Here is a 13,168-nt window from a genome sequence, read left to right on the forward strand (position 1 = left end):
ATGAGGAGGCGGTCGACCCATCGTCAGATCTCATTTCATCACTCGCAGACTTGAGAGACAAAAGATCCGGTGGCTTTTGAGGTGCACAGGGCTCGTAGAAAGACCGCAAGCCTTGGATGTAGTCAAGTCATGGCTATGCCCGTCTATGGCGTCTGCGTCTCCGGCCAACGCCTGGCATGCGAGTTTAACTCCATAGCCCGAGGCTCCATCCGCCATCCGAGTCGACTAGGCAACCTCCTCAAACGTGGACCGGGTCGAGGGTCACGCATGATGAAGCGAACCCATGTATGCCACCGGTTCTGGCCATACAAGGACACCAACCGGGTTCCTCACGAACTTGATATGTTGTTGTAGCAATACGGAACGCCGATGGCAGGAACTTTACTTTTTGTGAGATGGTAGATATGTTTCTGGACTTTATTGTACGAAAATACAGCTGTTTTACCTGTTTACTCCCTTCACTGAGGTAAGCGAATACAAAGGTCACCGAAGCGACTGGTTCTTGTGAAAAGCACTCGCGTATGGGGCTGGTCGGAGAGCCGTATCGTATCGAAGGCTTCAGCAGAATTCTCAGTCCGGACGTCTTATAACAAGCGGTCTTCGGGCCGCTGCTGGCGGGGTGGAGATCTCTTGTAAGTCCACTGGAGATAATTTGAATCTTGAAGCTTAAGAGACTGTTGCTTGATTAAGGTTGGTAGTCCATTCCAATTGGCTCGAGGCATGGCAACATCAGATTCCAGTTAGTTTGGCAGTTGCCGCTACCAGCCACAATTTCTAGAGACACGCCACCTGTGGCACGAGCTCTGACCTCAAGTTAGTGCTAACTTCCCACCTTATCCAGCTGCGCCTATCGATTGAAAGATGCAAGGCCAGCCCAGGTCATCGAAAGCAATTCCATCCCTCCCAAAGAACTTCACCATCGACAAAAACCTGGCAGCCATCGCGAGATTGCGGACAGTCTGCGCTACCGGTGGAACCATTGAAGGCGAGCCGTAGTTTGATGAGGCTCGAACGCCTGGGCTGACAGAACTGATGTGGACGCGTTGAATCATCACTCATTTGGTAAGCTGTACCGGCAGCCAAAGGGTCCAGAAGTGGCTACTCAATCAAGTCTACATTCCAAGCCAGACTTCAATGCCAGTAGCTTATTCCACTGTTTTTTCCTGGAGTAAGTGGAATAATTAAGACGGTTTATTCCTGCGGTCGCTTGTAGCTCGTGGTCGAAGCTAGCTCCATTACCCTTCCTGTATCTTGTTCCCCCAAAGCATCCAGACCAGCATTCGCCAAGATGAAGTTCTTCATCGACGACTTGCCGGTGCTCTTCCCGTACCCACGGATATACCCGGAGCAATATGCCTACATGTGTGCCCTGAAGCAAACCCTGGATAACGGCGGTGGCAAAGGTGTTCTGGAGATGCCTTCGGGCACAGGAAAAACCGTGTCACTGCTGTCTCTTATTGTTGCCTATCAGCAGCATCAGCCGGAACCGAGGAAGCTGATCTACTGCTCGCGTACCATGTCCGAGATCGAGAAGGCCTTGGTAGAGTTGCAATCCCTGATGAAGTACCGCGCTGAAGAGTTGGGCCACGTCGAGGAGTTCCGAGGTCTTGGCCTGACAAGTCGAAAGAACCTGTGTCTTCATCCATCCGTCAAGCGCGAGAAGAGCGGCACCGTGGTGGATGCCAAGTGCCGGAGCTTGACAGCCGGTTTCGTCAAAGAAAAGAAGGAGAAGGGCGAAAACGTGGACCTCTGCATCTACCACGATAACTTGGACCTTCTCGAGCCGCACAACTTGATCCCCAACGGTGTCTGGACGCTCGAAGACCTCCTCGTGTACGGAGAACAGCACAAGCAATGCCCGTACTTCACCGCGAGGCGAATGATGCAATACTGCAATGTCATCATCTACTCTTACCACTATCTACTCGACCCCAAGATCGCGGAGAGGGTATCCAAGGAATTCTCCAAGGATTGCATCATCGTCTTCGACGAGGCTCACAATATCGACAACGTCTGCATAGAATCTCTTAGCACCGACATAACAGACGACTCTCTGAAGAAGGCCACAAGGGGTGCGCAGAACCTGGAACGTAAAATCAACGAGATGAAGGAAACAGATCGAGAGCAGCTAGAGAACGAGTACCAGAAATTAGTGGAGGGTTTGAGGGACCAAGACGAAGCTCGGCAAGAGCAAACCTTCATGGCAAACCCCGTGCTGCCGGACGATCTCCTGACAGAAGCAGTCCCGGGTAACATACGCCGTGCTGAGCATTTCGTGGCTTTCTTGAAACGATTCATCGAGTACCTCAAGACGCGAATGAAGGTGCGACAGGTCATCTCAGAGACGCCTCCGGCTTTCCTGAGCCACCTGAAAGAACACACCTTCATAGAGAAGAAGCCGCTGCGCTTCTGTGCAGAACGTCTGACATCGCTCGTACGGACGTTGGAGCTCACCAACATTGAGGATTATCAGCCCTTACAAGAGGTGGCCACATTCGCGACCCTGGTCGCTACGTACGAGAAAGGCTTTTTACTGATTCTGGAGCCTTTTGAATCAGACACAGCTGAGGTCCCGAATCCGGTACTGCATTTTACCTGTCTCGATGCTGCAATCGCCATCAAGCCCGTGTTGGATCGGTTCAGCGCCATCATCATAACTTCGGGAACCCTTTCCCCGCTGGAAATGTACCCCAAAATGCTTGGCTTCGACGCCAAAGTCCAGCAGTCGTATACCATGACGTTGGCGAGAAGGTCCTTCTTGCCCATGATTGTGACCCGTGGAAGCGACCAAGCTCCTGTGTCTACTGGCTTCCAGGTTCGCAATGAGCCCAGCGTGGTTCGAAACTACGGTAACCTCCTTACCGAGTTTGCCAAGGCCACTCCCGACGGCATGGTCGTCTTCTTTCCATCCTACTTGTACATGGAGTCCATCATCAGTATGTGGCAAGGAATGGGCATATTGGACCAGGTGTGGAAGTACAAACTCATTTTGGTCGAGACGCCCGACGCCCAGGAGACATCGTTGGCGCTGGAGACCTACAGAACGGCTTGCTGCAACGGCCGAGGCGCCGTTCTGCTTTGTGTCGCCCGTGGAAAGGTCTCGGAGGGTATCGATTTCGATCACCAATACGGCAGAACCGTGCTGTGCATAGGCGTCCCATTCCAGGTTAGTACACACACATCCTCTGTTTTCTTTTCCCCCTCATATACACGCTTGCGTTGCTGACTGACCTATCGTAGTACACCGAGTCACGTATCCTCAAAGCGCGCCTCGAGTTCATGCGCGAGGTCTACAAGATCCGCGAGAATGATTTCCTGTCCTTCGACGCGATGCGGCACGCGGCGCAGTGCCTGGGCCGCGTGCTCCGCGGCAAGGACGACTACGGCATCATGGTGCTGGCGGACCGGCGGTTCCAGAAGAAGCGGACGCAGCTGCCCATGTGGATCAACGGGGCGATGCAGGAGGTCGACGGCAACCTGAGCACCGACATGGCCGTCATCGCGGCCAAGCGCTTCCTGCGCGAGATGGCCCAGCCCTTCAAGGCCAAAGACCAAGACGGCGTCAGCGTTTGGAGCCTCGACGACCTCCGCGCCCACCAGGCCCAGCAGGACGAGGAAAACATCCGCAGGCTTCGCGAGGAGGCCAAGACGGGCGAGGCTTATCGTAAGATGATGGCCGAGCAGGCGGCGCGGGACGACTACGATATTGACGAGGACGAGGAGGCGGAGATGATGGAGATTGACGGCATGTAGATAGATTCCCAATGAAGCAGATAAAAATTGTTTCGCTGATTAATTACTTTCTCTACCTTGAACCTCAGTAGAGGAGAAGGATGGGGGCAATTGTATTGCCATGATGACGACGATAAGCAGTAGAGCACCGATATATGTGTTTCAAAACGACCACCCACACACATACAACTACTACTGGAGAAAATCAACCCAACCAAGATTACCCTCGGCGCCGAACGCTGATGCAGAAAGCCAAGTTCAAAAAAGCCGAAAAAAAGATATGAGGATAGTAAAAAAGGGGGTCGGAAAACGCAGGAAGCCCAAGTAGTAGTTGGGGTGCCAGCATCGCTCCTTTGCTGCCCTCTCACTCGCTCGTGACTTGTTGCTCCCATCCCCTCCTTCTGTCTGCCTGCCTGCCTGCCTGCCTGCCGCTCGTGCTCATCGCTGCTGACACACAGCACGTAAAACCCATTTCATGGCCTCTCACGTTGGCCGAATAACGGCACGCGAACATGAGTAGTCGGCCACAGCTTTGCTCTAGGGCCCGTAGCCAGACGAGTCAAGTTTGTCGTCGCCACCCAATACTCTGTTACATAGTATTAGTCCAAATGCCCGGGGAATGTCAAATCTTCAGAAGGAGCAACGTACGAATACTGCTTAACGAGGTAGCCTTCTCCGCCCTGTTCCATGTCGATGTTATAGACGTAGAACCCGCCGTCGTTTGTCACCACCATGACCTGCGGGCTGGTGCTGCTCATGGCCACAACGCTCCTAAGTTGCTGCCCCGGAGCGCCGCCTCCTGGCTTCGACGCGGCGATGGAAGACTTGGGCAGCTTGATGTAGGCGAAGTCGCGCATCGGCTCCCACATCTCCGTCACGGTCTGCGGCAGATAGTTGCCTACCACCCCGGCGACGCTGCGGCCCATAATCTGTGAGGAGCGCCGAAGTATGCTGCTGAACGACCCGCTCTGCCTTCTATGGCTATTACTGGTATTCGTTGCTGGAGCTGGCTGTCTCGCTTCCGCGGCGTCGCTCGGGGGAGAACCGGTCGTGCTGCTGGGAGAGTCGTTGCCACTGTCGTAGCTACGACTCCTTGACCAGCGATCTGCACGAGGGGATCCGGTGGCGGCCGCAGCATCAGAGGCCATGATGCTATTCTGGTTCTGTGGGGGCTGTTGCAGACGGAAGATGTGAACCGTGTCGGTGGTAGAAGATACGCAGAGCAGGGAGCTGGCCATATTGAAGGACATGCTGTATATAGTGCTTGGATAGGTACCGCGGCGGAACTGGAAGAGCTTATGTCCCTTGGGCACAGAAAATACCCTGATGATGGTGCCAGTCTCGCTGGCCGTGGCCAATAGTGTTCCGTCGCTATTCATCTCGATGAAGGAGAGCGGGGATCGATGGGCCTCGATGACGTTGACGGCCTTCAGGGTCAGGGTATCGTAGATGAGGACATCGCCGGTGGTGACGGGGGCATATAGCGAGGCGGGAGGCGCATGCGCGGGGCGTTTGTCGGGGCCGTCTTCGCGAGACTTCGGCAGGGGGTAGGCCAGGTAGCAGTTCTCCGAGGAGGGGGAGAGGGCGACAATCTTGTTGGGGTTGGGAGAGGTTGCAATGTTGGTCAACAGCGACATGTTGGAAATGTCGTAGAGGTATATCTCGTCCTCCAGCACCACCGACAGTCGCTTGCGGTTCAGGCGGACGGCAAGGACGGCCGACGGGAACGTCAGCTCGCAGATTATGGAGGCCCTCTTGGTGTTTTGTATTATCAGGTGGCGCGGAGACAGAATGATGGCGACGAGGGAGGTGGAGAAGAGCATCTCGATGATGGTGATGTCGCCATCGTCGCTGCTGAAGATCTTGTTGAAAGGGTCGGTGTGGAAGATGCGGAAACCCTTCGAGGTACCGACAGCGAGACAGCTGTCGTCCTGGTTAAAGGTGACGAAGTTGAGGGCTGTGTCAGGCATGTTGAGAGAGGCAGACTATTGTGACCAGTGGGAGAGACGGAGGAGTGGACGGCGGTAAGCGGCCAAGGATCCCAGGAAACTGTTAGATACCGAGGTCCGGGTCGAGCGCGAGGAAAGACTATATGGATTAGAGCTTTGGCCAAGGATCAGATGAGATATAGCTGGCGCCTAAGCGAAGGCGGCTTGGTGCAGCAACAGGCAGAAGAAGAACAACTGGAGCGTCAAGTATTATTCGGTGGTCAATTTGTTGTAGATTGGTCGTCCTTCCCAGCCCAGCTAACTCAGCAACCAGGAAATTGGGAACGCATCTGCTTCAGAAAGCATACGACGAGCCTAGGAAATATCTGGAGGAGTCACGAAGAAGTGTTCTGTTCTATTTATTGGCAAAGGGCGGGTCAAGAACTTTGAAGGCGGAGAGGTTGGTGGTTGGTAGGACGGGCAGACTGGATCGGCTTTCGACGATTTGATGCTCAGGTGCAGGCGAGCGAGGCAGAGAGAGGCCGCGGCGCGCGGGCAGGCAGTGGGCGAGGTGGGGAAGCTAAGCAAGCTGTCCCGATCAGAAGCAGAAGCTCCCCCCGAGAGCTATCAATTTGCGGGCATTCGCTAGGCTCCCTAGGCCCAAAAACCCACTGTGACTGGCCCAAACCACAGCTCGTGAGCAGTTGCGTCAGAGGGTTACAGGGGGGTTGCCTACCTGCAAGAGGGGTTGCACGATGTAGGGTCCAGTCTTTGTTTCAATTCCCCAAGTCAGACGCCTCAAAAGCCTCAACTCTCACACTTTGGAGCGCTCTAACCGTCCGCGCCAATCATCAAATAGCTATCCCATCTCTACCGTGCCCCTCCCCCACCGCCGGCAAGTAGGGAATGCTAGGAAAAGACTATTTCTACGTGCACCCTGTGTCTCCCGTGTATGACCATCCAACTTAGGTACATTTTCCTGCGCATTCCTGTTGGTCCAGCACCTAATGACGTTCACAAATTCCTATATTATATAAAAAATCGCTATCGCAAATGGGGACGAGATCGTAAGCGGAGATACAAAGAATCATGGTGGGGTGACAGAAATTCAGGTGCCAACAGTATAGCTGGTTCCCGGCAGGATGAAGGTATACTCGGAGCTTGGACCATGAGTTCTACCTAGTAGGTATTGCTTCAACTAATTGTTTCCGTCTTAGGTAGTAGGCTAGTATCTTGTCAGTCGATAGAGATTTTTCTCGTTCCCGTTCTCAAGCTCCTCTGACTCAACTACTCTTTGCGTGGCTACCCCACCATTCAGTGAAAATACTCCCTAAGCTAGATCTGCCGTGTTATGCTGCATAAAGAGCTGGTTCGAGCAAATTTGACGCCGGTCCCACCACCGACTGGTCAGATCGGACTTGCTGCTCTAAGTGAAGTACTTTGGTCAAGTACATAGACATCCGGCCGTCCAGCAAGGGGTGTGGCAATGCCGAAAAAGTCAGCAGCACCGGGCTCGGCCCCGGCGCCGGGCCGTTCAACCAAGGAACTCGCCCAGGATGACTTGGTCATGTCGGTATGTCATGTCATGCCGCAATACATGAACCGTATTCTGACCTTGGCCTTTCCTGCTTCTCTAGACCAACAGCAGCAGCATCGTCTCCAAAAGAAGTGTCGAGCGCATATACTATCCCGACGAGCCCCATTTCTTCCAATTCTTCGTCAAGAAGTTCCAGAGACGCTCTCCTCTGGTCAACCGCGGATACCACTTCCGGCTGCACGTCATTGATGTCTCCGTCCGCAATTTTCTGAGGCGCCCATCCAACAAAAAGAAGGTCATCGTGAATCTGGGAGCCGGAAGGTAAGTCCTGCTTCCTCTACCCCCTTGCTTTACTTTTTTTGCTAATGATCACCCGTTCGTCAGCGACGTACTACCCTGGCAGTGCATGACACGCTACCCTGAAGTTTGTCATGGGGCCAAGTTTGTCGACATAGACTTTCCTGATCTCATCTCCAAGAAGCGTAGGATTGTCCAGGAGACGCCGGAGCTGCACTCGGTTCTGACGGGACTCGAGTATGGCGACGACCAGTCCGACTTGCAGCTGACGAGTAACGAGTATGTTCAGATCGGCTGCGACCTTCGTCAGCTGAACCGCCTGGAAGATGCTCTGTCCAAGGTTGTCAACATCCAGGAATGCGAATTCATATTCATCGCCGAGGTCTCGATCACCTACATGGAGACGGAAGCAGCCGATTCGGTGATTGAATGGGCAAGCACTCTTGGCCATGGTCAGTTTAGCCCCCCCCCCCCTGACACACCATCGATTCTCAGGAGACTGACCTTTTTCCCAGCCGAGTTCTGCTTGCTCGAACAGATCCTACCCGATGGGCCAGACCACCCCTTTGCCGACATGATGGTCCGCCATTTCAACAAGATGAGAGCGCCCATCAAGTCGGTGAACAAGTACCCGACTCTCCGAGCACAGCAGGAACGCTTCAACCGCCTAGGTGGGTGCACGCCGACGCGCAGTCCCTCTGGGGCGCTTGGTCGTCCGAGAAGTATCTGACCCCGGAGGAGCGGCTGAAGATCGACAAGGTCGAGCCGTTTGACGAATGGGAGGAGTTCGCCATCTTCGTCAGCCACTACTGCATCGTCTCCGCCCATACCAGACCGGACGTGCTGCCGCCATGCCGGGATCTCACGGCGGAAGGCCAACAGGGCAGCATGCTTCCGTCTTTCAAAGTCAGCACCACATTCACTGAGTCCGGCAAAGTCTGTCAGCGACGGTTTGGGGTCCCGATGAAGATGCAAAATCAGTTCGGCCACGAGTTCTTGGGCAATGCATGTGGGCTTGGTAACGTCACCCGCTTGAGATCGATCGACCTCTTCACTTCGCACCCACAAGATGCCGACATTGATGTGTTATCGGTTGGCCCGTCGAGCAGAATGTGCCATAGTATGGTGGACCTGGGAATACATGGCCAACTCCTGGCTGGCGGAAGGGCATCTCCATCAAGTGCCTTCCGGGATTGTTGGAGATTTGACGGCACTACACGCTCGTGGCAAAAGGCAACAGACCTACCGCAGCCGTTATTTAGGCACTCGGCTACCCGCCTCGGCCAGTCGAGTATGGCGCTGGTAGTCGGCGGGAAGACGGATTCGACTACTGTTTTTAAGAGCTGTTTGCTCTACCAGCCCGATGTTGGCTGGACAGAGTGCGTCGTTTCTGGGGAAAACTATGTGCCTGTCTTCGGGGCCGTCCTGGTCTCCTACCCTGACACAATCTCTCCTGATCCCGCAAACGGCGAGCCCACGGCAGGATTCCATGGGTTGCTCATGGGTGGCCTTCTGGAAGATGGCACGCTAGCAGAGCAAGCCCTGCACTGGCGCCTAAGTCTCAGGGGCACCGATAAGCCAGAGTTACGCTTCGAGGCCGTGTCGACTACTGATGATAGTGGGCGTACTCAGCCCAATGCCAAATGGCCCACCGAGTCTACGTTATATCGCTTTGGCGCCAGCGTGGCGATGGGCGATGATGGAAACCTGCTCATTATTGGGGGGATTATCAAGGATCGGGTGATTCCTAGAGACGAAGAGCTGCTGCTTATAAGCACCAGCGGCTCTAAAATTCGGATATCTGGAGCAGCCCCGATCATCCAGCCGGGAGCCACATCGCCAACCGACATACCTCGACCTGCGTTGCTTGGGATATCGGTCTGCACCTCGGCTACTGGAGATCTGGTTGTAATGAGTGGTGGTGCCACTTGCTACTCATTCGGGACATACTGGAATTCGGGGACGTACAGCTTACGTTACAACATGCCTGAAGATCCAACGCCATCTCAAGATTCAGCTCCTGTTCCATGGAGGTTCCAGAAAAGCGTGGAGTTTATAGAGAACGCGACTGTACAATAATCCCCGCCTGACTTGATTAATATTCCGCGAGTGTAGCTCGAGTCCCGAGAGTAAGTAGTTCTACCTCGGGCGTTTGACGAGCGAGCTGCTGTTGGCATGAACATCGTCATTCGGGTCGATTTAGGGAGGGAAAAAACATACATACAAGAGCTCACGCTGTTCAAAATAAATCAAGGGAGATACCCCTGAAACTTCATGTTATGTTTAAACCACTTATAAGCTGGGCTGAGGAACACGACAGCCTACGATCCAGTATTCTCGATTGACCAGTCATCCCGCTCTTCAACGTAGACCAGTAATCTTGTTGCACAAAAGGGTCACTACATACGGACCAATATTGCATCTGTTTCTCTATTAGATACATGATAATCGTCAAAGAGAGACGGTCCCATTCATGTCAACAGGGTATCGGACTAAAGTAGAAACTACCGCTATCGGGATCTCCTCCATCTAACGCAGCTCAAACCTTCACATCAGGCAATGGCGTTGCGTGCCACTAAACGGACCCATTGCCCTCCTTGGATGCCGGCGCCATTGCTGCTATTCCGGATTTAGCAGCCCCCCCCCCCCCTCCGGCAGCGCTCGCCATTTTTTCGTCCGAGCTACGGAGACTACTGCTATTACCGCCCTCGCCGCCGCCGCCGCGCTGGCTCTCGACATCGTCGCCACCGATCCCAGGTGGCTGTACCCCGTGCAGCGGCCCCTGCCCCACGTCGCTATAGCCGGGGACCACGGCGGGGATGAGGGTCCGGCGGTCAGGCGCGGCGTAGTTAAGGGCGCAGTACATAGCGATGGACGCGAAAAACCCATACAGCCAGTTAATGGCGAACAGGTTCGCGATCCCCGCCCCGACGCGGACATTCTGGGGCGTGACCTTATTGGCGATGCCCGGCAAGAGGGGCGCAATAACGACCAAGCTCGTGACCGCGGCGCGCCAGTTGCAGGACCCGTAGATACCCCGAGGGTCATACAGAGCAGGCACGTCGTAGCGCTTGCGCTTGACGAGCCAGTAGTCGGCGAACAGGATCCCCGCCACGGGCCCCATGAACGACGCGGCGCTGGACATGAAACTCAGGAACGTGGACGCGGACGAGACGATGATCCAGGGACAGAGGGCCCAGCCCCCGACCACCGAGGCGAAGACGACCCCCCGGCGGATGTTGATGTAGCGCGGGCAGAGCGTGGTGATGTCGTTGGCGAAGCTGATGGAGTTGGCCGAGACGTTGACGCTGATCTGGGCCAGCAGCCAGATGCCGGCGGCGAAGAAGGCGGCGGCGCGGCCGCCGGGCGTCGACTGCCACTGCGCGATGATCTCGAGGGGGCTCCAGTACGTCTGCCCGTACAGGTGGCGCGAGGCGCTCGCCGAGATGACGCCGAAGACGCCGCAGATGGTCTTGAAGAGGGGGATCACGGGCAGCTGCCACAGCTGCGCGCCGCGCGACTTGCTGAAGCGCGAGAAGTCGGGGATGTTGACGGCGAGGGTCGAGTAGCCGCCGGTGACGCTGGTCTGATCGCATAGGGTCTCTGTTAGCTTAGGAGACAAGAAGAATCATTCCATTATGGCTATTGTGTTGGCCCAAAGGGAGGAGGAGGAGGGGGAGGGGTGCTGTAGGGAGCAGCTGTGATAGAAGGGTGGGGTACCACCATTGTGCAGAGGGGGGGAGAAGGTAAGGTAATAATTCCCATTAGCTGCCTGTTTTCCCAATGGTGGTCGAGTGGTAGTGATTACGCTGGACTGTGCTGGTGGTAAGCCTCTTCCGACCGCCTCGTACTCGGAGACACCCTGCCATAGCATCCTCGTTCGATCCTACCACCCAGCAGATGTTGTCGCAATCACCTCGAGCCACTTCGGGACGGATGCAACAACATACTGGGAGCTCGACCACCCATATCTCTTTTCTTTCTTTTTTTTGCTCTATTCTTTTTGGACAGACACATTTGCCTTCCAGGACGAAATAGGGGAAGGGATACTGCCAGGAAGATAAAGACAGAAATCGTTTCAAAGAGCAGAACCTACCAAGTTAGACAGCCAAAGCCACGCCCGCTTCGACCCCGACACCGTCGCCGGCGCATAGAAGAACTCGCCCTGCCCACCGGCCCGAACCGTGATCCAGACAACCATAGCGACAGCCATGGGCGGCACGAGCACCGTCTTAACCCAGAACATGCGCTGGAGCTTATGGGTCGGGATGAGCAGCAGGGGAAACTGAATACACCAATAAACAAAGTAACTCAAGAGCCCCTGGCTCGTCGTCCCCGCCGACTCGGGGAGATGGTTGGGGAACCGAGCGTAGCTGGGCCATATCGCCGTCAGGATGGCGGTGACGCAGGCGCCGCCGTTGGCGCTCTGGACGCCGAACCAGAAGAGGGCCAGGACGCCGCGGGTGACGACACAAAAATAGGCGAGGCGGTGGCCGTAGGCGGCGCGGATGGCGATGGGGAAGGGGATGTGCAGCTCGGAGCCGACGGCGCCGTTGAGCACCGTCGGCACGGCGTTGCAGAGGCCCGCCGCCAGGACGATGAGGATGGCGTCCGTGGCCGACAGGCCCGTCGTCATGATGGCGCTCGCCTGCATCCAGGTCGAGATGGTGATGAGGTCGCTGAACCAGTACGTGATGAAGGCCCATTTGGTCCATCTGGAGGGGGGAGCTGTCAGTGACGTAGAAACAGCAACAGTCGCAGTAGTACAGGCTAAATATATCGCCGAGTAGAAGGAGTAGAAGGGGTGATTACGTTCGTTTCTCCTCCGGTACAGGATCTTGATCTGTCCGTCGCACAGCGTCAGTCGCCTCGCTTCATAGCAGTATCAACCAGGGTACCGGGACCGTATAGCTCACCAGCATTTGTCCACACATCGGGCGGCGCAATGCTGCTGGACTGCTTTGGCAGCCTCCAGCTGCTTGGCTGTGTAACCCTGAGGTAGACCTTCTCCCGGAGGGCACCACCGCGCCTTCTCATTTGCTGTTGGAGATCCATGGTATTCTTCCCTTCATTCATTTAACCGGACGTATAAGTCTGAAAAGAAGCAAACGAAATAGTTGATTTCTCTGCCACCTATTATCTGACGGGCAAGAGCATAAAGTAAAAGAGTCCACCCAGTCGGGTAGCCTATTGGGGAGGGGGGCACTACACTTTTCCAACCGAGTCGTCAACGGAACACCCATCCCTACCAGTAGCGGCACTTGCGAGCGAGCGTCCAATCACCCGGGTCGCGACATAATTCCTATCCGGAATATCTCCAATGCTAGAGCTAGAGCTTATCCCACACCCCATGTTCTGTGTTACCTATCTGGCAGATATGCCAAGACCAGGTATACATACATGCCTGCATAGACACCATAGATAAGAGGGGGACAAGGGTCCGTTAGTGGTCGGGACGAGCCGATCAACTCGTTACGTCTGGGGCGATCGGCGGAGCTTGTCCCCCTGTGCTGATAAAGCTGCATGTTAGAATTGACTGTAGCATTGCAGTGTTGGAGGGTGTAATCATACCTCGAGTGTCCATTTGTAACACAACAGCCAGGTAACCCTTGTTCGTGATGCTTCAATCCTGCACCTTTACTTGACCTTGTCTGACCAGCTATTAGTATTCTTA

General features: G+C 55.1%; 4 protein-coding genes across 4 annotated transcripts; 2 read left to right on the forward strand and 2 right to left on the reverse strand.

The window, feature by feature from the left end:
* Window positions 1–1,288: 1,288 nt before the first annotated feature.
* On the forward strand, window positions 1,289–3,753 carry PG985_008204 (DNA repair helicase; the record flags this gene model as incomplete). Its single annotated transcript, XM_066827972.1, has 2 exons — window positions 1,289–3,166; window positions 3,241–3,753. 2 exons carry the CDS (start codon window positions 1,289–1,291, stop codon window positions 3,751–3,753), a joined length of 2,391 nt encoding a protein of 796 aa, XP_066682884.1.
* A 516-nt stretch (window positions 3,754–4,269) lies between these two features.
* PG985_008205 (uncharacterized protein) lies at window positions 4,270–5,702 on the reverse strand (the record flags this gene model as incomplete). Its single annotated transcript, XM_066827973.1, has 2 exons — window positions 4,270–4,318; window positions 4,381–5,702. 2 exons carry the CDS (start codon window positions 5,700–5,702, stop codon window positions 4,270–4,272), a joined length of 1,371 nt encoding a protein of 456 aa, XP_066682885.1.
* Window positions 5,703–7,146: 1,444 nt separating this feature from the next.
* PG985_008206 (leucine carboxyl methyltransferase) lies at window positions 7,147–9,573 on the forward strand (the record flags this gene model as incomplete). Its single annotated transcript, XM_066827974.1, has 4 exons — window positions 7,147–7,233; window positions 7,298–7,518; window positions 7,582–8,109; window positions 8,166–9,573. 4 exons carry the CDS (start codon window positions 7,147–7,149, stop codon window positions 9,571–9,573), a joined length of 2,244 nt encoding a protein of 747 aa, XP_066682886.1.
* Window positions 9,574–10,069: 496 nt separating this feature from the next.
* Window positions 10,070–12,549, reverse strand: PG985_008207 (uncharacterized protein; the record flags this gene model as incomplete). The annotated part of the gene is made up of 3 exons (XM_066827975.1): window positions 10,070–11,080; window positions 11,591–12,366; window positions 12,411–12,549. The coding sequence occupies 3 exons, from the start codon at window positions 12,547–12,549 to the stop codon at window positions 10,070–10,072; spliced, it is 1,926 nt and encodes a 641-aa protein (XP_066682887.1).
* Window positions 12,550–13,168: the final 619 nt, after the last annotated feature.

Source organism: Apiospora marii (assembly GCF_038362585.1).
Source record: "Apiospora marii strain CBS 49790 chromosome Unknown utg000005l_segment0_segment0, whole genome shotgun sequence".
In the NCBI taxonomy this organism is placed as follows: domain Eukaryota; kingdom Fungi; phylum Ascomycota; class Sordariomycetes; order Amphisphaeriales; family Apiosporaceae; genus Apiospora; species Apiospora marii.